Below are 23,210 nucleotides of genomic sequence, written 5' to 3'. Positions count from 1 at the left end.
TTGACATACCACAGGACCCACCATTGCACATAAAATCTTCTTGTCCATTCACTTGGAACAAATGAAGATACTGCCATACTTACAAGACCACCTTTTGGCCTTGTGATGGAGAGAAACCTTTCTCTGAAATTACCTGTGGAACCAGCTCTCAGAAGATATATGTAAAAAGCATACACAAACTTTCTGTCAAAACTGAAAGTCCTCCTTGATAGTGAATATAATCTCCATACGCCATACTGTCTTCTACCAAACTCTTTTGATCCCTACAGTTTGTGGTCCTACATGCAACAGCATTATCCCTCCACCCTTTTTGTGAGAACCTTTTATTGTTTTCTGTCTTCTAAGCATAATTGTACTATTGTCATCATCATGTTTTCAGTATAACCATTGGGGGGGATAGAATTGCGATCTGAAATGCCTTTATGATACATGGTAGTCTTACGATCTCACACTAGTAGTAGTATATTAATACAAGTTGAGTACAGTGATTTTTGTTTCATATTGCTCATTTAATTTCTTTTTTGATGTCTTCCTCATCACTATATATTGTGCTATTATGATGTCTCAGTATATGTTTAATGTGTTATGTCATATTGCTGTCTTGGGCACAGGTTGTGGTAGAAGAGTCTTTTGGACAAGTTCACCTACCAGGTTACAAAATAAAAGTAAAATAAAGCATGTCAAATACAAAAAAAAAGATTTGGCTTAACCAAACTAAAGCATGTCCGTCAGTTTCTGTTGTACCCCCCCAAAACACACGCACACGCACACACACACACACACACACACACACACACACACACACACACACACACACACATTCCTGTGAGACCTAGTTTCTCTGTCTGCGTCTGTGTGCGTTTGTGTATGGGTTCTGTGAATCATAGTTTCTCTGTATCCTTCTCTGTGTTTAGATGGCTACTTCATACTTCTCCTTGCATCAGCTAAGGTGCATTTCCCTTTGTCTTAGACAGACATGTATTTATATATCCTTGTACAATATGGGCATTCCTCCATTGCTGTATCTTATATGTTCCTTGGTACTTAACTATTGATCTGTAAGAATTTTAACAAGCCTAGCCTTACATTCCCATGGTAGTGTTCAGCCGGTATACTGTGCATGTGAATAATCCAGGACAGAGTAAGAGAAGTACTTTGCTTTATGTGGAGTGGACAGTTTTCAATAGAAACAGTATTCTCTGTGATGATAAAACTATTCACCAATGTGTTGTATTTATTCTGTCCAAGAGTTTGAGACCCCTTGAGCAGGCATTTAGTTTATTTATTTAGTTATTTTTATTCACTCATTCATTTATTCAAGTTTGGTAACTCTGGTAGAGCATTGTTCCAAATGGACCTATTTCAGTCACAGCTCAGAAAAATATAAATGACAGATAAGTTAGCTAACAAGTACTGTCAAAACAAAATGTTGTGTGAAGGTAGCAATGAATCAATATCAGTAATAATAATGAAGTACACAGTATAAGGTACAGTAGAAAGGGATGGTTAGAGTAAGAAAGGAAGAAAATAAAAGGATAGAGCACAAAGTGTAAAAGATAGCAAAAGTAAGGAAAGACTACACATAAATCAACTTTATACAATATGTACAGTGTGGAAGAGGAGTCGCCTATTAGTGTAGGAAATAAAGTGAGGAAAACAAAGGCACCTGACTGGTGAAAGGGAGTGTGAGAGATTAGGTGATGTGTCCAGAGGGAAAGCAGCTGAGCATGGAATGGCTGGTACAAGGTGAGGTCTTTAAAATTGGTAGGGAGGATTCCTGTAGTTTGGGGCCTAGGATGGAGAAGGCATGATGCCACTGGACTTGCGAATGTGTAATAGGTCTGACAAAAAATAATCGGTTAAAGTTCCATACTCAAGGCAGAGGTTGTCAGTCAGTAGCTTGTATGATACTGAGAAGAGGGACAAGGCTTTTTGAAATGGTCTGCATATTTTTTTTTTTCCTTTAGTGGTAGTGTTCCAGTAGTGACAAGTTTGGACAGGTAGATACCAGTGGGGCATTATACTTGGGGATAGCCCTAATGAGTACCAAGTAGAGCAGGAACAGTTAACATCCAGGGATCTGGAGGCAATGCCTTGTTTAACAGGAATGTTCTTGCTCTCTTTAGGACGTGAATTGGCAGTCTCAAATGTTAGGTTTGACGTGAATTGGCATCTCACATCTTAGGTCCGGTTTCCTAGTGTGGAGAATAACATCATCACGTGATGTTGGAGCAAGCCTACACAGACACGCACACCCTTGGGGATTTGTATGAGAAAAAAACTGACAGAAAAATTAAGGGAATTCAGATTGTGTATTCACCAAAGAGGATTTATCACACAGCACCTGATGATATTAAGCAATTTAGTTCGTTATTTTTTGTAAGATGGGTTAACTCTTTTACTAAGCTCCTGTAGTTAAGTTTGCTAGTTACTGAGAAAATGTACAGTGAGTTTAATATATTGATATATGATGAAATCATACTGGTTTTGTCAATGGAAAGATCTTCCTAATTTTGTTCAGTATTCTGCATGAATGGATTGTAGTTTATCATGTAACCATGACAGTGTTCTCAAACTGTTTTCTCCCTTTGTTAAGGCCAAATGCAAAGAGACGGTATAAGAACCAGAAGTTCGGCTTTGGTGGTAAGAAGAAGGGTACTAAGTGGAACACCAAGGAGAGCTATGACGATGTCTCTGGATTCCGTGCAAGTGTTGCACATGCTAAACATTTCGGCAAAGGAAAGAAGGCAAAGGTGAGACTCACATTTGTCTTTTCATAGATAAATTAGATTTATTTTGGGAGTACTATCTGTTTACAAAATGTTTGTTATTCCATAACACATACTATACTTTACTTTCACAACCAAAACCACCACACTGAGACTCGCAATGCTGACTCTCAAAAACTCTGTGGGACACCAAAAATAAAGAAGAGTGAATATCGAACATCAGTCTTTTCCTTTAAACTTTTTTGCAGGGGAACAAACCCCTTTCAACCCTTGATGTGTGGGGTACCCCCCTAACACAATTTTATAAATATCAAGTCAGAGGTCACCATAACTCGGAGAAAAGGGAATATTCTGAGAAATGGCAGTCTCAGACTTGAAGTACATAAGCACAGTTTCAATCACTTAGTCTTTATATTTGCATGTAATGACATATTAAAAAGTTACCCACTTTTGAAAAATGTGTGTGTATGTCTATTTTATATATATATATATATATATATATATATATATATATATATATATATATATGTATATATATATATATATATATAGATTCACTTCATAACACTGAAAGCTCAAAACACAAAGTCAAAACACTGAAACCAAAACAATGAAACTTCAAAATCTTGAAAACTGAAAACCCATATCATATCTTACATATACTGAGTTTAAACAACATAAGTCATAGCACTTTCCACCAAGTGTAAGCAGGGGGGGGCAAGCCACCCTGCAACCCACATGTGGGGGGCTGCTTCCCCCCACTCCCCCTGCTACTTGTATATATATATATATATATATATATATCAACTCCAGATTTCTCTTCACTAGTGCAATCATGGAGTTGATGTATTTAAGTAGCATGAGGTGTGGGGAGTGCAGCCCCCCCACGGGGGGGTGCAGGGGGGCTTGCCCACCTACTTACACTTGGTGAAAAGTGCTATGATTTATGTTCTTTAAACTCAGTATATGTATGATATGTGTTTTCAGTGTTTTGAGTTTCAGTGTTTTGAGTTTTCAGTGTTTTGTCTTCTATATTATGAAGTTTTCTCATTTTCAGTGTTTTTTGAGTTTTCAGTGTGATGAAGTGAATCCATATATATATATATATATATATATATATATATATATATATATATATATATATATCCACACAAAATGTGTGTATGTGTATATATGTATCATATACAAGTATTATAGACATATATACACATTTTTCAGTGTTTACAGCATCCATTGTAGAAGCCATTCTGCGACTAAATATATATTTTTTAATTCTCTTTATTGTTTTTTCCATAATAACACCAATGCAAGCAAAAAAGATCAAACTATAACAATATGTACAACAAACAGAAGGAGAAAACATCAAAAACTATGTACATTTATACATTGCCCACCTATAAATAAAGATAAAGAAAACAAAACAGCAATTGGTATTACCTAAAAGAACATTTTTATATATTTAATGCATCAATGAGTATTCTACGTGACTAAATATTTTTGGGTCTGGCAGAGTTCGCTGTAGTTTTATTCAGAAGACTCATGAAAAGACTGCTAGTGGTGAAATGAGGTATGTTAATTTATCTAAGGTATGCTGGGGGTTTAACATGCACACCAAGCTAGGCATCCCTGTAAGTTGAATTCAGGAAATCTAATTTTTTATTTAATGATATGGGTAAGAGGCAGGAGGGCTGGTGGAATCCTCAGTCTGAGGATCCTTCAGTGATGATGGGACTTAGTATTTCTCCCAAGTGTTATTTTCAGAATGTTACTTGCTGTGTTCTTTCCCACAAAAGTGAGCAGTAGAAGTCCTGCAGCAACTCCATACCCTTACCAGTATTGATGGTGAAGGTATGAATAGATATGATGTAAAGGACTCTCCTTGATGGGTCCTTGGTTGGACTAATCTTTTCATTTACATCTTCAGTACATCTTTAGGAAGTCTAACTCTGGGACATAATGCAAACTGTTCTCACACTCGTTTTGGTGTAACATAGGGCTACATAAGTATACCCATCCACTGTGCCTGCCACCTGTTTTTCAGTGCTAATACAGTTCAGGTCTTGGCCATGCTATTTTCAGTGAGTTTTGACACATAATGCCTTACAAGCTAAACGTCTTTGCAGGTGTCTGATCACCATCTGACCCCTACACTGCTAAACATCAGTGATTTAATGCTGCCACTTGACAGTGTTTGAAGCAGAAATTTAAAATTTTCCTTGTAACTCCCAAGTATAGCAGATTTTGAGAACTCTTCATGCGGAATCCAGCAGGAGCAGTCAACCCCACAATTCCAGATGTATGCCAGTTTACTTAATCCTTCTCCGTATAAGGCCATGATTAGACTACACCTTGATCTCTACAGCTGCTGAGAATGTGAACCTGTGTCAGTCTGCCTCAGCAGAAAATGACTGAACAGTGTGAGCTGCATCCCCATTTCCCAGCTTTAGTGATGTGTTGTAAGATGCTGGCACTACCCAGATCCCCATCCACCAGCTTTTAGTCATGGCCAATCATCCTGAACCCAGGAAGTGACCTGTTTAGTCATCTAGTCACAAATCGGGGAGCTTGGGACTGAGGGCTTCCCTTTCAAGACCAGTTCTAGGGTCAGTATAAGCTCCCCCTCCACAAACACTTGTGAACACACAGACACAAGCAAAAACACAAACATGCAAACATTAATCACCCCCCAGAAACCCGCCCAAGTATTTGTGCACATGCATGAACAGACATATACACTTGCAAATACAATGCCTTATTTTGACACATGCTGTTGCATGGATCCTCTAGTCACCTGGTATTTGACTCATGTCAGTCGTATGTTTATATCCAAGACTGTGCAAGAGCTGACATCCACTGGTAGCAAGAGGAAAAAGACAATCATTATAGTTTGGCACCTTGTGGGGAGTCACAGGAGCCAGAGGCCATGGATGCTATTGAGTTTGAGAAGGGCAAAGATAATTCAAACCCCCCCCCTCCCCCACACACACACACACACACACATCTTAGATTGATACCCTTCATTGAAGAGACTTATGTTTTCGGCTTAACAGCTTGTAATGGCCTTTAGTCCTTTTTCATCCCTTCAGACATATCTGTCAGTTTATCTCGGGGAAAAATATGTACACCCTCAATGTCAAACAAAAATCATAAAGTACCTCAAAGAAGGATGGATTTTAAAATCATATTCCTTTATTCAGCCACCTGACGGTGTAAACCTTGCTTCTAGGTGATTGTCACTGTTGAAGTGACACTCCGACCCGGTGTGCAAAAATGGGTGAAAAAAGGGTTGTGGGTAGGTGGATTCCTTTATTCAGAGAACTCATGTCCCAGCACAACCATCTTCAAGGACACAAAAATTAGAAAGCATTCAGTGGAATCCGTAACAGATATAAAAAACTAACCGGTACAAAAGCATAAAAACAAAATATAACCAACATGGACAAATAAAAAAAGGTAGCCTATCTGAACAACAAATGTTCTTCACATCACTGCTGCCATAACCGTAGCTACATAGATTATATCCTGCCAAGGATATAGTAGCTGGCCAGCTGCCAGAGCTTCAGGGAACCTTTCATGCACCCAAAGTGTCAAGCAGCTCAAGGTAAACTGGCTTAAAAGACAAGTTTGAAAGAAAACCCCTTTGGAGCTTTACTGCTGCCGAAGAGTACACGCCTCTGAGGCTTTTAAGGATTGATGGTGAGCTTGTACTATTCTTTGCTGGCCAGATAAATTTCCTTTGAGGAAAATTACTTCCATTTTCTTAAATTTAGTTGATGTCTTATTACCTTCCCCTTCAAAAAAGTGATTTTGAAGTTAGGAGTGTTATTGAGACTGTAACGTTCTTTTAAATTGTGCAGTCGTTTCTGTCCATTTAAAAGTAGTAAAAATTAACGAAGTAGATCCACGAGGGGTTAATGCCCCTAGTAAGAAGCACAATAGAGTAAAACCAAAAACAGTAACTAGGAGCAAAACAATGAAGGGTGTACACACTTCTGTTCCAAGTTGCATAAATCAAAAAGTAGCAAAGATTCAGTCCACAGGTCTCAAAATATAAACTCGGTTTATTTGCGTGCACATAAAACTACGGTGGTTAGCGCTTTCGCTTCACAGCTTCATCAGACCACCAGCAAATGTTCCATACAATGTTTAAATAAAACCAAAGGCAGGAAAACATCATTAAAAAAATCAACATTTAAAGGCATACTCCAAGTTAATACACCTTGAATAAGTATACATATTAGATAATACACATAGCTCTATACTAAAAAATATATATATACACATACATCAACTCACTAAAAACTATTGATTAAAAACTCTACTGCATCCAGATTGCAAATCACCAAATCTCTCATCACAAAAGCTAAACTAATATATCTGTTTGTAAACATTCGCACTCACTTGATGGCATAATACCTATCTGGTTCAACAACAAATAGGGACGGTCATCAGATGTCAGAACAACATGTATACAAAAAACATTCCCCTCAACGACACTGCTCACTTCACCCATATGAAAAATAAAACCTAGAAATGTAAACCAACAAATAAAATAAATAAATAGAAACGCATTATCTTATAAGTCATGCAATTCCATACTAACAAAAATAACAAAACAAATACAGATAGACTGCGTGTGATCATTTCAAAACCATAGAAATATGTCCACACTTCTAAGATTATGTCTTCACATTCTCAATCTCCTCATCTTTAAATAAGGTCTGATGGGTACCTTCCCATTCAGACCCGGTGGCATGTCGGATCTAAACTTAATGATCCAATTACTCTCTTGATTCCATAAGATTACAGATATCCCCTCCTCGATGAGTGTTGTATAGTCTTTCAATAATCCTAAACCTAAAAGAATGTTCTTCACTGGTGTCACATACATTCTTTAGGTTTAGGATTCTTGAAGACTATATACAACACTCATCGAGGGGGATATAATCGAAAGAGAGTATTGGATCATTAAGTTTAGATCCGGATGCCACCGGTCTGAATGGGAAGGTACCCATCAGACCTTATTTTTAGATGAGGAGATTGAGAATGTGAAGACATAATTGTGTATGATCACACCTAGTCTATCTGTATTTGTTTTGTTATTTTGTTAGTATGGAATTGCATGACTTATAAGATACATGTTGTTCTGACATCTGATGACCGTCCCTATTTGTTGTTGAACCAGATAGGTATTATGCCATCAAGTGAGTGCGAATGTTTACAAACAGATATATTAGTTTAGCTTTTGTGATGAGAGATTTGGTGATTTGCAATCTGGATGCAGTAGAGTTTTTAACCAATAGTTTTTAGTGAGTTGATGTATGTGCATATATATATATTTTAGTATAGAGCTATGTGTATTATCTAATATGTATACTTATTCAAGGTGTATTAACTTGGAGTATGCCTTTAAATGTTGATTTTTTTAATGATGTTTTCCCGCCTTTGGTTTTATTTAAACATTGTATGGAACATTTGCTGGTGGTCTGATGAAGCTGTGAAGCGAAAGCGCTAACCACCGTAGTTTTATGTGCACGCAAATAAACCGTGTTTATATTTTGAGACCTGTGGACTGAATCTTTGCTACTTTTTGATTTATGCAACTTGGAACGGAAGTGTGTACACCCTTCATTGTTTTGCTCCTAGTTACTGTTTTTGGTTTCATTTAAAAGTAGTGTATACTTAATGAAGATTTATTTTCTGTGGAGAATTTGTGTATTTTTTTTTTTCTTTAGTGGGGCTGCCATAGCGTTTTAAAGTGCTTTTTACTGTCTTTTTTTTTCAACTGGTAGTTTTACTGGAAATTGCTGCTTGTCTTGCCTGGGAAATGGGCACCATTTTCTGCTTGACCATGGAACAGTCTACCTGTCTTACACATGGTCCTTCTCCCAGCCACAAAATGAAAATGTTAAGCAAACAGCCTTTGCCACCACAGTAGGCTAGAGGTTTGCCTTAGCCACAGGTGGGTGACTCTGCTGTGGCCATTTGTTTTACCTCAGACCACTCAACTTTTACCCCAGATCCTTCTGGTGTAGCACCTACAGCCACTATGGACTGGTGGTTAGCCACGTTCTGTGTGGCAGCTGGATAGCCACGTTCTGTGTGGCAGCTGGAGTCCCCTCAGTGGGAAAGGCAGAGTCACTCTTGTTGGCCCTGGGAGAGGGAACAGGAAAGGTTTCCTGGGTCTATATTATTTCAGCGAACGCTTAAAAAAGCAAATGCTGATTGATCGAACTTATGAAAGCGAAAGCTTACAATCTCGAACGATCAGAACAGCGATTTTTTTTCTTAGGGAATAAAATCGCTGATCCAAAACACATACACACAACACAAGCACAACAAACAAACAGCAATCCACACACATACACCTAAAATCTGACATCTAACCCTACACTAAACTATACACACACCACTAACTATCCACTTACCTTAACCCAAACCCTAACCCTAAAGTCCGTCACTATTGCACACTCACCTCACCCGCTCCCTAACCCTCACGTCCACACAATCACACACATACCTAACCCGCGCCCTAACCCTAACTCACCTAACCCGCCCTAACACTCATATCCACACAATCGCACACTTACCTGAACCCGACCCGTAACTTTCCACCACAACACTGAAAATACCGAAGCAACAGAAACGGACAACCAAATTCTTTCCATAGGAAAAAATTCGGGTTTCTGTTGCTTCGATATTTTAAGCTTTTGCTTACATAAGTTCGATCAATCAGCATTCGCTGTTTTAAGTGTTCGTTGATCTAATATTAGACCCAGTTTCCCTGTTGTGTCAGAATGCTTTGCCTATCCCTGGCGAAGTAGCTACTGCCATTAGAAATACAATTGACCCCCCCCCCTTTTTTTTTCCTGTCACAAATGAACACAAAACCAAGCATGTATCTACTCCTGCTCAAATTTTTTTTTTTTTTTTTTTGGTGGGGGGGAGGTGGGGTAGTAATTTACTGGGACTGGCTCAGTGTTTAATTCAGGCTATTGACCCTTCTTGTAAAGTAGTTTCTGGTAAAAGAAGAGGGATTCCTCTTCTCCTAAAGAGATTCAAGACACTGAATCCGAACAGGAAGGTAGATGCAGGGACAGATTAAGGGCTTACCTTAGATTTCTGATTCAGACTCAGAAGAGTGCTCAGTTTCTGATTCTTGCTGTGGAGGTTTCTTTTTCCCTGAGTCTGTTGCTAGAGTGTTCATGTGTTTTCAGAGGGAGAACACTGAGGTTTCTTAGTCCCTCAGAAAATACAATGAGTGGTTACAGAAGGATTTTCCACAACCTACACCCATTCCTTATGTTGTCAGCTTTGGAAGATATGTTTTGCTGCCTACAGTCTTCCTGCTAGTCAGCCAGCTGTCCCTTAAATAAAAACAGGATGTATAAAGTTCCTCAGTCTTTCTTCAATTGGCATACATTAGTCCCAAACCTGACCTAGCAGGTATAGCCTTAGTTGATTCCGCTGCTGCTATAAGCATGTAGTTAATTCCAATCGTACTCTTTCTAATAAGGATGAGAAAATTATTGATAGATTTTTGAATTGTCAGACTCCTAGTTAGTTCTGGCAAACTGTTGCCATATTCGTATATTGGTTTGTTCTGGCAAAGTGTGAATGTCTGAGGTATGTTTAATCTACACTTTCTCCTTGTGAAGAAAAATCTGCTTTAAATAACTTGGTGTCTTCTATTGCACACAGGTCACTATTCATTGTTTGCAGTGTGTTTATGGCTCTGTTGATACTTGTTCCAGGGCTATGGCCAGTGGTAGGAAGCTTGCTTGGCTGCATTCTCAAAACTTCCCACATGATAAAAAAATAAAATGTTTAACTCTCACTTGGATAGAGATTGTGTGTTGCCCTCTGCTGCAGAGGTGATCAAAAAGTGTGATAAAAGGAGCAAGTTGATCTAGGGCAAGTTGATCTAAGGAATCAAGATTTTCAGCCGTTTTTTTCCAAATTGTCCAATGGATTTTTACCCCTCAGCTAGCATTGGCAAAAGAAATAAACAGCCTCAACAGAATTCAGCTAAATGGACATTTAAGAAGAAATAGCAAGGGAGTTCCATAAAGAAGTCTCAAGTCTCCCAAAACCAACAGCAATCCAAATCTAAATGAATATTCAAGAGACCATGTGGCCCACTCCCCCACCTTGATCCCTTTTCTCTTCCAAAAAGTCTGAATCTCAGTTTTTCTCTTTGGCAGCAGATTGGTTTAGATAGGTTCTGAAAATCATTCATCAGGGTTACAGGTGGTAGTGGGAGGAAATTCCTCCTTTCCAGGGGGGTCACTCCTCATCCTGCAGATCAGACTGTTTTGTTTTTACATGTTCTTCATTACATGCCCTTCCAAGGAGTGATAGAACCAGTTCCTCCTTCCCAGGCAGGAAAGGGATTTTATTCAAGGATGTTCCTAGTGCCAAAGAAAGGAAATGCTTGGAGACCAGTTCTGGATCTTTCCTTGCTCAACCTGTTTATGATAGTGCCCAAATTCATAATGTCACTTCACAACCAGCTACCTCTTCTTCAGCTTTCAAGATTCATGGCAACACTAAAAATCCAAGAAAAAACGTACAGCCACAGAAACTAAGACCAATAAAACAAAAGTTAAATGTTAGACCATCCAACAATGATAGTGGTGAACCAACCAAAAAGACTTGTTTAAATCCTATTCATCTCTTAAGCTTATACTTAAGGAAAAGGCAGCTATAGTGTAAGGATAGTAGATGGGTGGTATAAATAAATTGTAAAATTTGGTTATCTGATGGTGTTTAAATGAGTCTTTTTGGTCCGTGGACCTTTTATTACAGTTTTATAGATGTTCTTCGTGTTTCACTGTTGCAGTCATTACACTTGGGTTATCTGCTTACAGTATTCCTCATTCAGCCTGATTAACAAAGTCTTGGGTCCTGCATCGGTTGCTGTCCCTTCTTCCATGAAGTCAGGTCGTCAGGGGTATAAAACATGCAGCCAACGCCATTACATCAGTCTTTCTTGCCGTGCGGTGCCCGAAGCAGAAGCAGTTCGCAAGTGCCGGTCGGTCGACTCATGAAATTTTCGTTTTCCAGTTTCAGAACCGAAGTCTTCAACTAAAGCTAAGTTCCCCATTGGGGAAACTTTTTCTTGCTCCTTACCGATGTCAGTAAAAGTTAATAATTGCATTACTTGTGGAAAACAAATACCTCATAAAGATTTTCATTCGTACTGTATTCCTTGCCTAGGCCCTGACCACGAAGTACCTTGCTGTCGGTTTTGCACTTTATTTAATCAGCGCACTATCCGTCAAAGGTATATTTTCTCTTCTAAATATTTCAGTTCTTGGTTTAATTATCCAGAAATGTCATCTGTTAGCCATCCGACTACCAGGATTCCGAAAAAAATGCAAAGATAAAGACAGAGCCAGGCCTCCGAGGTCCACAGCTGCCGACGACACTTCTCTTAAGCCAGTCGCCAGTTCGCTGGTACCCAGTGAGGCTCTTTCGCGGCCCCTGATACCCACTACTTCTGATTCGTAGGCCTCTACTGAGACCCATTCAGAGTCCGGTATGCCGCGAGGTGCTTCAACTGTGGAACCTGCGAATGTCTTCTGCGGGTGTATTCCGGCCTACAGACTTTCATATTAAACCAAGGCCTCCTTCATTTAGGCCAAAATCTCATACCATGCCTAAGAAACTGAGTCCTGCATGCTCAAGCCTCTATGCCTAAAAACAAATGATTAGAATGGCTGAAGGTCTTATAAATCTAATCAGGGGAAGCCAACCTCCCCCTTCTAAGAGACCTAGGACTGAAGTTGTTTATGAATCTTCTGAACAGGATTCTGATTTTTCTGATTCTTCTGATGATCTGGATTTGCCCTTATCTACTTATGAGGATTCTGATGCAGAGGACTCCTTTCCCTCTGCTTCCTCTGCAGAGGATTTTTCTTTTGGCAAGACCTTACATACTCTAAGGGAGCATTTCCAGTGGGAAAGCCAGGATTTTTCTGATTCAAAAAAGAGGCTTAGGGATTTCTTACTCCTGCCTCAGCATAGGCCTTTAGCTATGCCTCCTGTACTAGACATTGTTGATGATGCCTTTTCAGAATCTAGTTTGGTCCCTGATTCCTTGCCTCCTGCTCCCAGAAAACCAGATATTACAGGGTTCCTGATTCTCACAAGTTCCTTTTTAAAAATCCTATTGCGGATCTAGAGACTATTTCACAGGGACCCAAGGGCATTAAGGCTTCTACTGCTAAAAATCCTACCCCCTCTGATAAAGACTCCAGGGCGCTGGATAGATGGGGTAAGAAAGATTACACTTCTGCAACCTTGGCCATTAAGGCTTTAAACTGCTAGTTTCATATAAAGTATCAACAACATGTTATTGGATTGCATAAACAGAAAATTATGTTAATCCCTGACTGTGCTGAAAAAAAAGAATTACAGGATTTAATACATTCTGCTGAACAGGTTGGAAAACATACTTTGCAATGTGGATTTGATCCATTGGAGGCCTCTTGCCTCGGCTGTTACTGGGTCTGTGCTCAGAAGGCATGCTTGGCTTAAGAAGCAAGGTTTGCCTGATCATGTTAAAGCTAAATTGTTGGATGCTGCCTTAAATCAGGACAGCCTGTTTGGCAACAAGGTTGAGGAAGTTCTTAAAAAGATGGAAGATGAAGCTAAAGGTATGCAAAGATTTCTTACAAGTGCAGCCTCCTAGATTTAGTAGGCACTGACCCTCTAAAAATTGGTTCTTTCCAGGCCCTTCCAGGTCTTCTCAAGCCAACCCCAGACACAGCAGAAACCCCAGGTTTCAGTCCCAAGGGACACACAAGACTAGGCAGTGGGGGGGGGGTCCGCACCCAAACATGGGAGTAGTAAGACTCTCCCCCCTATGGAAAACTGTTTCAATGATTTACTTTTAAAACTACCAAGCACTTCCCAACTGAATGCTCCTTTAGGCGGAAAAACTGGTCTGCAGGGAACTCATTACCCAGGACAAATGGCTTTTAAATACAGTGTCCCAAGGATACAGATTTCATTTCCGCACGTTACCAACACCAAGCAGGTGGCCAGATCTACCCCCAAATCAGTGGGCAGAGGCCCAAAATCAAGTACTCTCTCTCTTAAACATGGTGGCTATTCAGTTGGTACCAGAAGAGGAAAAGGTTTCTATTAGAGACTTTTTCTGGTACCCAGAAAAGGCAATACATGGCGTCCTATCCTGGACCTTTCTATTCTAAATACCTTTCTGATGATTCCAAAATTCAAAATGCTGACTCTTCATCAGCTGCTTCCTATGCTAGGCAAGGATGCATGGTTGGCAACACTAGACTTAGGGATGTGCAGGTACGCTTCTTTTATCAGGGAGTCTTGCAGAAGGATACCTAGACTTCAAAGCAGGATACATGCAGTATCCGTTCTCTGCACTGTCCTTTGGCTTATCTACTGCGCCCAGGGTATTCACAAAGTGCCTAGATCTAATCATTGCATTTTGCAGGCAAAGAAATATTTAAATATAACCATACCTGGACGATTGTCTAATTCAGGCAGAAAGCAAGGACATTCTTTTGAATCATCTGGCCTTTGTTCAAAGGGTACTGACTTGTCTGGGGTTCACCATAAACAAAAAGAAATCCCACGTGGTACCCTGTCAATAAATTTATATTCCTGGGAGCAAGCTTGAATACAACTTCCCAGATGGCTTTCCTCACTCCAGAGAAACGGATTCATTTGACAACTTACTTCAAACAAGTGGCCACAAAAATCCAGCTGCCTGCAAGGCAAATACAGCAGGCCTTGGGGTTCATGGCATCCTGTATTCTTCTAATTCCATATGCAAGGTGGCATATGAGGAAACTGCAATGGTATCTCCAAAGACTATGGTGTCAACATTCACAGGATCTAGAAGCAAGGTTTCCCATCATACCTTGCCTACGCCTAGAGTTCCTTTGGTGGGCAGAGGCCTGCCACCAAAACAGGGGACTACCATTCACATTACCACCTGCTGCCCAAATCTTAAACAGACGCATCAGACTATGTATGGGGGGCTCACCTGGCAGGGAAGTGCATTCAGGGCAAATGGAACCCAAGTCAAATGCACCTGCACATAAATCAAAAGGAAATATTAGCTGTACAGAATATTCTGACAGCTTTCAAGGACCACATTCTTCCAGGACAACTAATGGTAAAGACTGACAACACCACTGTTGTATGGTACATACACAAGCAGGGGGATACACATTCTTACCCCCTCTGCAGACTAGCCATGGCATTGTGGAACACAGCCTTGAGCAACCAAGTGAATCTACAAGCTCACTTCCTGCCAGGAAAACTAAATGCAGTGGCAGAAGGACAAAGTAGAAACCTCATGAATCCACACGAGTGGAAACTGGAACCAAGGATTTTCAACATGTTGACAAGCAAATGGGGGAGCCCAGATGTAGACCTGTTTGCCCCCCCCCCCCAGAACCATCAACTGGACACATTTTGCACAAGGATTCCCCACAAGCAAGCTTAGAAAGTGGATGCTCTAGCCGTCAGCTGGAAAATCCTATCAGTTTATGCCTTTCCTCCTCTGCCCTCCAAGGTACTACTAAAGATCAAACAGGACAAGCCAAGGATGATTTTAATTGCACCAGACTGGCCTCGCCAACACTGGTACCCACTCTTGCACAGTGTGTCACGCTTGGCTCCATGGCACCTGCCTTAGACTCCTTCCTTGTTGTCTCAGCAGGTTAACCAGATTCTGCACTCTCAGCTGCAAACCCTGAACCTAGCAGCCTGGCTAATTACCTAATCTCTCCTTTACCATCCCTCAGTAAATCAGTGATGGATATCATTTTAGAGGCAAGGAGGCCTAGTACTAGAAAATCTGTGCCTGGAACCAATCTCAAGGAATGAACACAGCAGTTACCCAATTTAACTCAGATTCTACAATACTTGATTGAGATGCTTCATAAGGGCTTGTCTTTTTCCTCCATCAAAATTCATGCCTCAGCCATTTCAGTTCATTATAGTACAGAGCCTCCCCTCTTCTTCTTCTCTCACCTGCTGCTCAAGCAGTTTCTCAGAGGAGCCAAAAATATAAGGCCACCCAGGAGAGCTCCAACTCCGGCGTGGGATCTTAACTCTGTCTTGGAGAAACTCACTCTTCCTCCTTTCGAGCCAGCTGCTACTGCAGATTTAAAATTTCTTTCCTGGAAAACAGCTTTCCTTTTGGCAATCACTTTTGCAAGAGGGGTATCTGAATTACAGGCCCTTATGGCATTGGAACCTTTCATCATCTTTCATGCGGACAAGGTGTCCCCCAGAACCAATCCCTCCTTCATGCCCAAGGTGGTATCCAGTGTGGCTCTTACAGTCCATTCATTTGCCTGCCTTCTTTCCTAACCCACAGAACAAAGGGGAACGAATACTGCACTCTTTAGATGTGCACAGACAGCTTAGATTCTACTTGGACAGGACTAAACCTCAAAGGAAATCTGAACAACTGCTGGTGCAGGGACAGAGGGGAACGCCATTTCAAAACAAACCATTTCAAAATGGATAGGCCACTGCATTCATTTCTGCAATAAGCACCATGGAAAACCTATCCCACAGGGCATCAAACCCCATTCAACCAGGGCTGCATCTACCTCTACAGCCTTTCTCAGGGGCGTCCCTACTAGGGGCATCCTAGAAGCTGCTACCTGGAGTTCTTTACATACTTTCGCCAATCATTATCATTTGCCAATTTTCTCTAAATCCGGAGCTGGTTTTGCCACTTGAGTCTTGCAGGGCCTGATAGCTGGTCCTAATTCTTTTTAAATTCCTCCTCCCAACCTTAGCTTTCGGAATCCACCCAAATGTAATGACTGCAACAGTGAAACACGGAGAACATAGTACAGTTGTGTACACTACCATAAATGTAGATGCTAGAGTGTATTCACTGTTGCACTCCTGGTTACCCTCCCTCCAGCCCCCTTTCTTCTTTTGGCTATACCCCTACTCTCACTTACTATGCTCTGAAAGCTTTTTGGTGTATTTGCTTTTTTGTTGGAGGTATATCCTTGTATTTATAGATTTGATAGCTTCCCAGTAGGGGCGGCACCTGACATCTGTGGCAAGAAAAACTGATGTAATGGCATCGGCTGCATATTTTATATCCCTGACAACCTGACGTCATGAAGAAGGGACAGCAACTGACGCAGGACCCAAGACTTTGTTAATCAGGCCGACCTGAGAGCTACTGCAAGCAGATAACCCAAATGTAATGACTGCAACAGTGAATACACTTGAACATCTACACTTATGGTAAGTGTACACAAATGTACTTTTTTAATTCAAATTGAATGTTCATATTAAGTAGTGCTTTTACAAAATTGTGATGACGTTGGCAGTTCGAGGGTTAACATTCACTTATATGAATTGTTTAATGATTTGTAGCCTATTGTATTAATGATTTTTGTAATCATTTTTATAATAATTATTTGAATGAATGCACTATTTTAAATTTTCCATGAGTTGGAACAGAGACGGTGTCAACTATTTGGACACTTGGATTTCTCACGCAGATGTGTATTCAAACCTAACCTGTGTAGGAAAGAAACATTCTGTAACAGCTACTTGCATTATTCTAGCAACCACCCACATTTTCAAAAGAGGAACCTGGTAAGAGGAGAGGCTATACGTATTGCTAGAATGACTTCTGAATTTGGAAATTTGTGGAATGAACTGGTGGAACTGAAAGAAATGCTCCTTAATAGGGGCTATCCTGAAAAAATGCTAGTTGATATTATTGAGGAAGTGCACCACGGTTGGGGTGTTAAATTTAAACCCTTGTTAGGAACTAGTCTAAATAAATCAGGGAGAAATGAATACAGATGTGAAATTTGAGAAAGCTCTACTCCTTGGATTTAGCCAATATTCTAATAACATTAAGGGGATAGTTAGAAAGAATTGGAATATCTTCAGACTAAACAAGGAAATGCAGGAACTGTTAGAGGAAGAGATGGCGTTGATATATAAAATGGGGAAAATTTTAAACAATTATTTGAAGGTGGTCTACGTAATGAAATGTCCACCAGTAAGGGTATAAGGGCCTGTGGCATGTGTAAGCAGTGTTCTTTTATAACAAAAGAAGGTAATTTAACCCTGGAGAATGGGTTACAGAGTAGGGTTATTTTTCAAAATGGAAATTGTGGCACTGGCAGATTGATTTATTTGGCTTAATGTGAAGGTTGTCCTGATTTCTGTATAGAAAAGACTGAGAGAGCCTTAAAAACTTGGATATACAAACATGAATATGACATGATTACTAAAAAAGCATTCCATAGTGTGCAATAATTTTATACAATTCAAGTTTGGTATTTTAGAAGCAATAAAACTGAACTCCAGGGATGGTGACTTGGAAAGACTACTGTTGAAGAGAGAACTGATATGGCAGCTTAGACTGAATGCAAAGTAACCCCCAGGATTAAATAAATAAGTGTTGCTGACACCAATACTAAATGAAAAGGCTATTTTATTAAAATATTTTACAAAAATATTTTAAACATGTTTTTAAAAAAATGTTTTGCTTACTATTTTTGCTTTTTATGCACAATAAATATATTTTCGTTTGAATGCTAGTAATAGGAATGTACATGTCTTATTCAAATGTATTTAATGATATAAGATGATGGGAAAAGTTTTGTGTAAAAGTGGTAGTACTTTTTAAGAGTAGGAATTGGTTACATGTCACCTTGAATTGTTTAATTACATAATTACACAATTGATGGGGAAGGAAAAATAGGGACTTGATATTTAAAGAGTGATATTGAAGCAGACGTTCATCTGATGAAGTCTGTTTATACGGGACGAAAGTGCTTATGAGTGTTGGACATGTGAATTTTATTTTTTGGTGGTAAAGGTTTTAGCCCTCCAGGTGAGCCAAATCATTTATTAATATTGTATTGGTAGCTTTGAAGTACTAAGGAGCTACTGGCAGAGGAGAAAGATTTCACCTAAAACTAATACATTGGCGATTAACAAAATTCTGAGAGTAATAATCCGCTGTCAGCAGGAATATTACTTATAAGCTGGGACTGGAATTTGATTTGCAACTGTGAAAATGTATCTTGGGGGCCTAGATGTGAAAAAAAGAGGATAGAGTTTTGAAGAAAGTTTATGGAAATATTTGTGGAAGATGTGAATTATGTAGTAGGACTTAGAAGAGAACTTGCATATTATTCCCTATGGTACAAAAAATAGGCTAGGCTAGACCGGAGTTATATTTCACAAGAACATGTGCATTTAATTTAAAGTTTTGATGCACATCCAGTAACTGTTTCAGATCGTGTCAGTAATAACTAAAATAAAAATGCAGGATAATGAAATAAAAATTAAACATTGGCACTTCCCCGCCTATCTGTTAAACAGAAAGAAAAATTAAGGAATGGGTAGTGGAAATTATTCGTGAGTTAAGGAAGATTAAAAACTTCTTTTGAAAATATAGCTAGTGAATGGGATAAAAATTTAGTTTAAAAATAGGGTGAAAATAAGAGATATGGTTAAGAAGAAACAATTATTTAGAGGGACTGACAAAGGTTAAAGTATTGCAGTATAAAGGGAATCTTTCAGAACAAGAAGAGGCACAGTTGCAGAGTGGTAAAGAGAAAATATGGAACTACTTTGATTACATGCATGAGTGTAGAAAGATTGCTGTTAAGGAACTGTTTTTTGGATAACTCCAGAGCCCAAAAGCTTTTAGCACACCAACTCAGGCAACAGAAAGTAGAAAGGGTTGTTGCCAAGCTTAGAGAGTCTGTAACAAGGAAAACACCCAGAGATCCTGTAGAGTTATTAGAAATATTATGAAAATCTGTATAAAACAGAGAAATATGGAAATGAAGGAAAAGTAAAACTGGAAGTGTTGATGGAGGAATTGAATATACCAAGGTTTACAGGTTGATGAGGTTCAATTACTAACAGGAGGAAATGAGTTAAAAGTGGTGCTGTATAACCAATGTATAGGAAAGTCTCCAGGAATAGATGGCATTCCAGTGGAAGTTTGGAAGCTAGGAGGGAAGAAAGTGATAAAGATCTGGATGGATTTGTTTAACGGTATTGTAAAAGGAGGGGAAGCACCAACATCCTGGAAAAAACAGTGGTGGCAGTAATACCTAAAGATAGTAAAGACCTATCGGATCCAGCTTCATATAGGCCCATTTCTATTCTAAACCATGTTTACAAAATGTTTGTAATGGCTAAAAGAATGGCAGATGTAATGCCAAAATCGATAGCTATAGATTAGTGTGTTTTTGTGGAGGGGGTGCAGATATTTGACAACATTAATAAAATAGTGATGAATCCAGATGGAAGCAAAACATAAGAAAATACCACTTTTGTTGTTGAATCTTGATGCGGAGAAAGTATTCAACAGAGTAAGTTGGGATTTTATAAGTAGGGCAATAAAAGCATTTGCATTCTGTGATAAAATTTGAAGGTTGATTTGGAGGATATATGAAGGATTGGAGGTGAAAATTAGTCAGGGGAGTTCTGTGTGTTAAGTTCTGTTTGAACAGAGGAACCATGCAGGGGTGCCCTCTTTCCCCTTTATTTGTGTTGCATTAAGAACCATTGACTATGAAAACAAGGGACTCAAAAGTCAAGGATATAATTGGTATGTTAATCAAGAAAAGTTGGCTTTATTTGCAGATGTTATTATTTTATACCTGATAAAACCAGAAGAGGATATTTTAGTGTTATGGAACATTCCGAGACGGTTTCAGGTCTTTTTTCAGGACACAAAGTTAATGAAGATGAAACAAAGGCAATAGCTGTGTACCAACACATAAATTAGTTCAGCAATACCCGTATTTATTGGGACATGATAAAATGAAGTACTTGGGAGTAGGGATTGAAAAGGATTCTATCATGGCAGCTAACGATATGTAGGAAGAGAGTGAAAAGGTAATACAAAAACTGAGAAATTGGAAGCTCTGTTTTATACATACGGATAGCAAGATTAAAGCACTTAAAATGTTTAGTCCCTTTAGTTTTATACACAGGTCAGGCATATTTGTATCAACCAAAGGAGAAGTTGTGTGTAGCAATTAATAGAGAGTTGAAGGATTTTATCTGGGAGAGGAAGAGGACAGAAGTCAAATGGCATAAGTTGTTCCTCCCAACAGAACAAGGTGATTTGGGATTACCTGATTTAAAGGGGCATTTCAGAGCTGCATAGCTTAGGCTCCTATATATAACACAAGCAGAAATATGCAATTGAAAGTGGAAAGGGATGATGATGATGAAAACAAGGAAGCTAGGATTTTGGATGCAGATCCTTAAGTAGAATAACAATACAGATTACTATATTCATAAAGTATCAGAAATTATTCTAAGAACAAAGTCAGCATGGGAACAGAGAAATTGGATTCTGCCTGTAGGGGTGACTGTCATTAGGGGTACAGAGAATAGGCAAGAGGGGAGCTGCAATTTACTGGAGAAAACTGGCAAAGAAACCTAAGTATTGGGAGCAAATAACTAGACAGGGACAGGTAATAGAATGGGAAGAGGACAATAATTCATTTGTTCTACAGGATATTGCCTTCCCTATCAAGGATTAATATCAGAATGTAGGGGGATCTAAAGTGAAAGACCAGTACTGGTAGAATTTTTTGTAGAATCTAGAACAGAAGCTGCTGTTAGAGGGATAATTAGTAGGGCATACAAAATATTGCATAACTATAGGAATCTATCAGAGGAGGTTAGAAAGGATTAGGAAGAGAGATTGGATAAGCAATTCACAAGAAACAGTAGGGGGGGGGGGTATAGGTATAGTTCCCAAATATGTAGAGTCTAGAAGACTTAGGATCTTTGCTTGGAAGTGTTGGCATATATATTGTTATATCCCAAGCAGACTCCAAAGAATTATTTCCTTGGGAAAATTGCAAATGAGGTATGACAGGGAAGATAGAGGTAACTGGGAACATATGTTTTGGAAGTGTAATGAGTTAGCATACTTTAAAAATTACCTGCAGACTACTCTTGGGTGAGCAAATTGATTTAAGTAAGAAAATTATTTTTTTGACTTATGAAACAGAATCGGAATTGCCTAAATACATAGTAAGGCCTTGCTGAGTTTAATTCTGGTGGCCGCCAAAAAAACAATTACTAGAAAATGGAAATCAAAGTCTAACAGTAATGAAAGACTACAAAATGATTTCCAAATGAACGCTAAGAAGACTTTTATAATTTCGTGGTCCTTAATTTTAATGTACTAGCAATAGAGGCAGTGTCATTCAACCCAGGCTTCTCACTTGCATGCAAGAGTATCTGCCAGAGTAATTCCCTGTATTCTAAAGCATGTTCCCAGGTACCAGCAATAGGGTTTTTAACCACCTGCTTCAACATTTCTTATTTTCCACACAAGTAACTTTGTGCCTAAACAAAGCCTTCATGTTATTTTTATGATTGACATCATATCTATGTTCATAAAGGCTTTTTGTAGTGACCCTTCAGTCTTTCCTACATAAAATGAAAACAAATATCACAAAATGCTAAATACAGCTTCCATACTGAAACGTATAATCAATGCTAAGCAATGTAACAATATTCCCCTTTTATGTAAAACTAAATTGCCTACAAGCTCCACATATCGTAGTTCCTTTCCTCAAACCAGTATTAAAATCTCCACTTCTGTATCCTTCTTTTCATGTATTTCTGTAATATTATTATACTTCTTGTAACTAAGTAGAGACTGGACTCTTACCTTCTCTGTCAGCTGTGGCTCACTGTCAAGAACCTTCCAGTTATGCTTAACAGAATTTTTTATAGCATTATTTTCTTGGCCATATTTGAGCAACATACTGTTTTCAAATGGCACACTCGGGCCAAAATCTTTATCATTATTATTAGCTTCCACTACATTACCTTTATTTACTTCCTTTTTATCATCAGGGAGGCCCTTACCAAAAAGCAGTTAGAATTTCTTTTTTCTCCTGCTACTAATCTCACTGTGGACCTCATCCAACAAATATTCTGGGTACCCCCTTTCAATAAGTATAATACAATAGTTTCTTCCTTTAAATCCTTATAGTCAGATGTAATCCTCGCCAGCCACACCATCTGACCTTTTACTAAACTACCTTTCTGCTTAAAGGGATGGCAACTATCAAAATGTAAGTAACTATTGTAAAATGTGGGCTTTTTGTACAACTTGGACTTAAAATACCGCTAAGTTAAAATCCTCAGTAATGTATGCAAATAATTAATACTATAAGTGGATAAGTGAATTTTAAAAAATGGTTGTTATTGTTTATCTTACGGCTTTTCCGGGTTAGGGGTCGCCACAGCGGAACTCCAGTCCGCTAATGGTTTGCAGTTGGTTTTTTTTTTGGTTTTTTTATGGTGTTGAGTTGCAAAAAACATGGTAGCGCTGTTAATATAATTCATAAAACTCCTTAAAGAACCTTTGTCACCTTTCCAAATTAAAAAAAAAAAATGTCAAAAACCAAATCAACCAATTAAAAAAACAAAAAG

At 38.9% G+C, this 23,210-nt stretch overlaps 1 protein-coding gene across 1 annotated transcript in view; it reads left to right on the top strand.

The window, feature by feature from the left end:
- EBNA1BP2 (EBNA1 binding protein 2) overlaps positions 1–23,210 on the top strand; it is a 352,840-nt gene that overhangs the window by 312,435 nt on the left and 17,195 nt on the right. Inside the window, exon 8 of the mRNA XM_044085375.1 lies at positions 2,597–2,753. Coding sequence (XP_043941310.1) covers positions 2,597–2,753 — 157 coding nt within the window. The remainder of the gene's footprint in view (positions 1–2,596; positions 2,754–23,210) is intronic.

Source organism: Protopterus annectens, chromosome 10.part0, assembly GCF_019279795.1.
Source record: "Protopterus annectens isolate FY-2018-M chromosome 10.part0, PAN1.0, whole genome shotgun sequence".
Taxonomy (NCBI): domain Eukaryota; kingdom Metazoa; phylum Chordata; order Ceratodontiformes; family Protopteridae; genus Protopterus; species Protopterus annectens.
The sequence above is the reverse complement of the archived record's forward strand: the minus strand, read 5'-3'. Positions and strand labels throughout refer to the sequence as shown.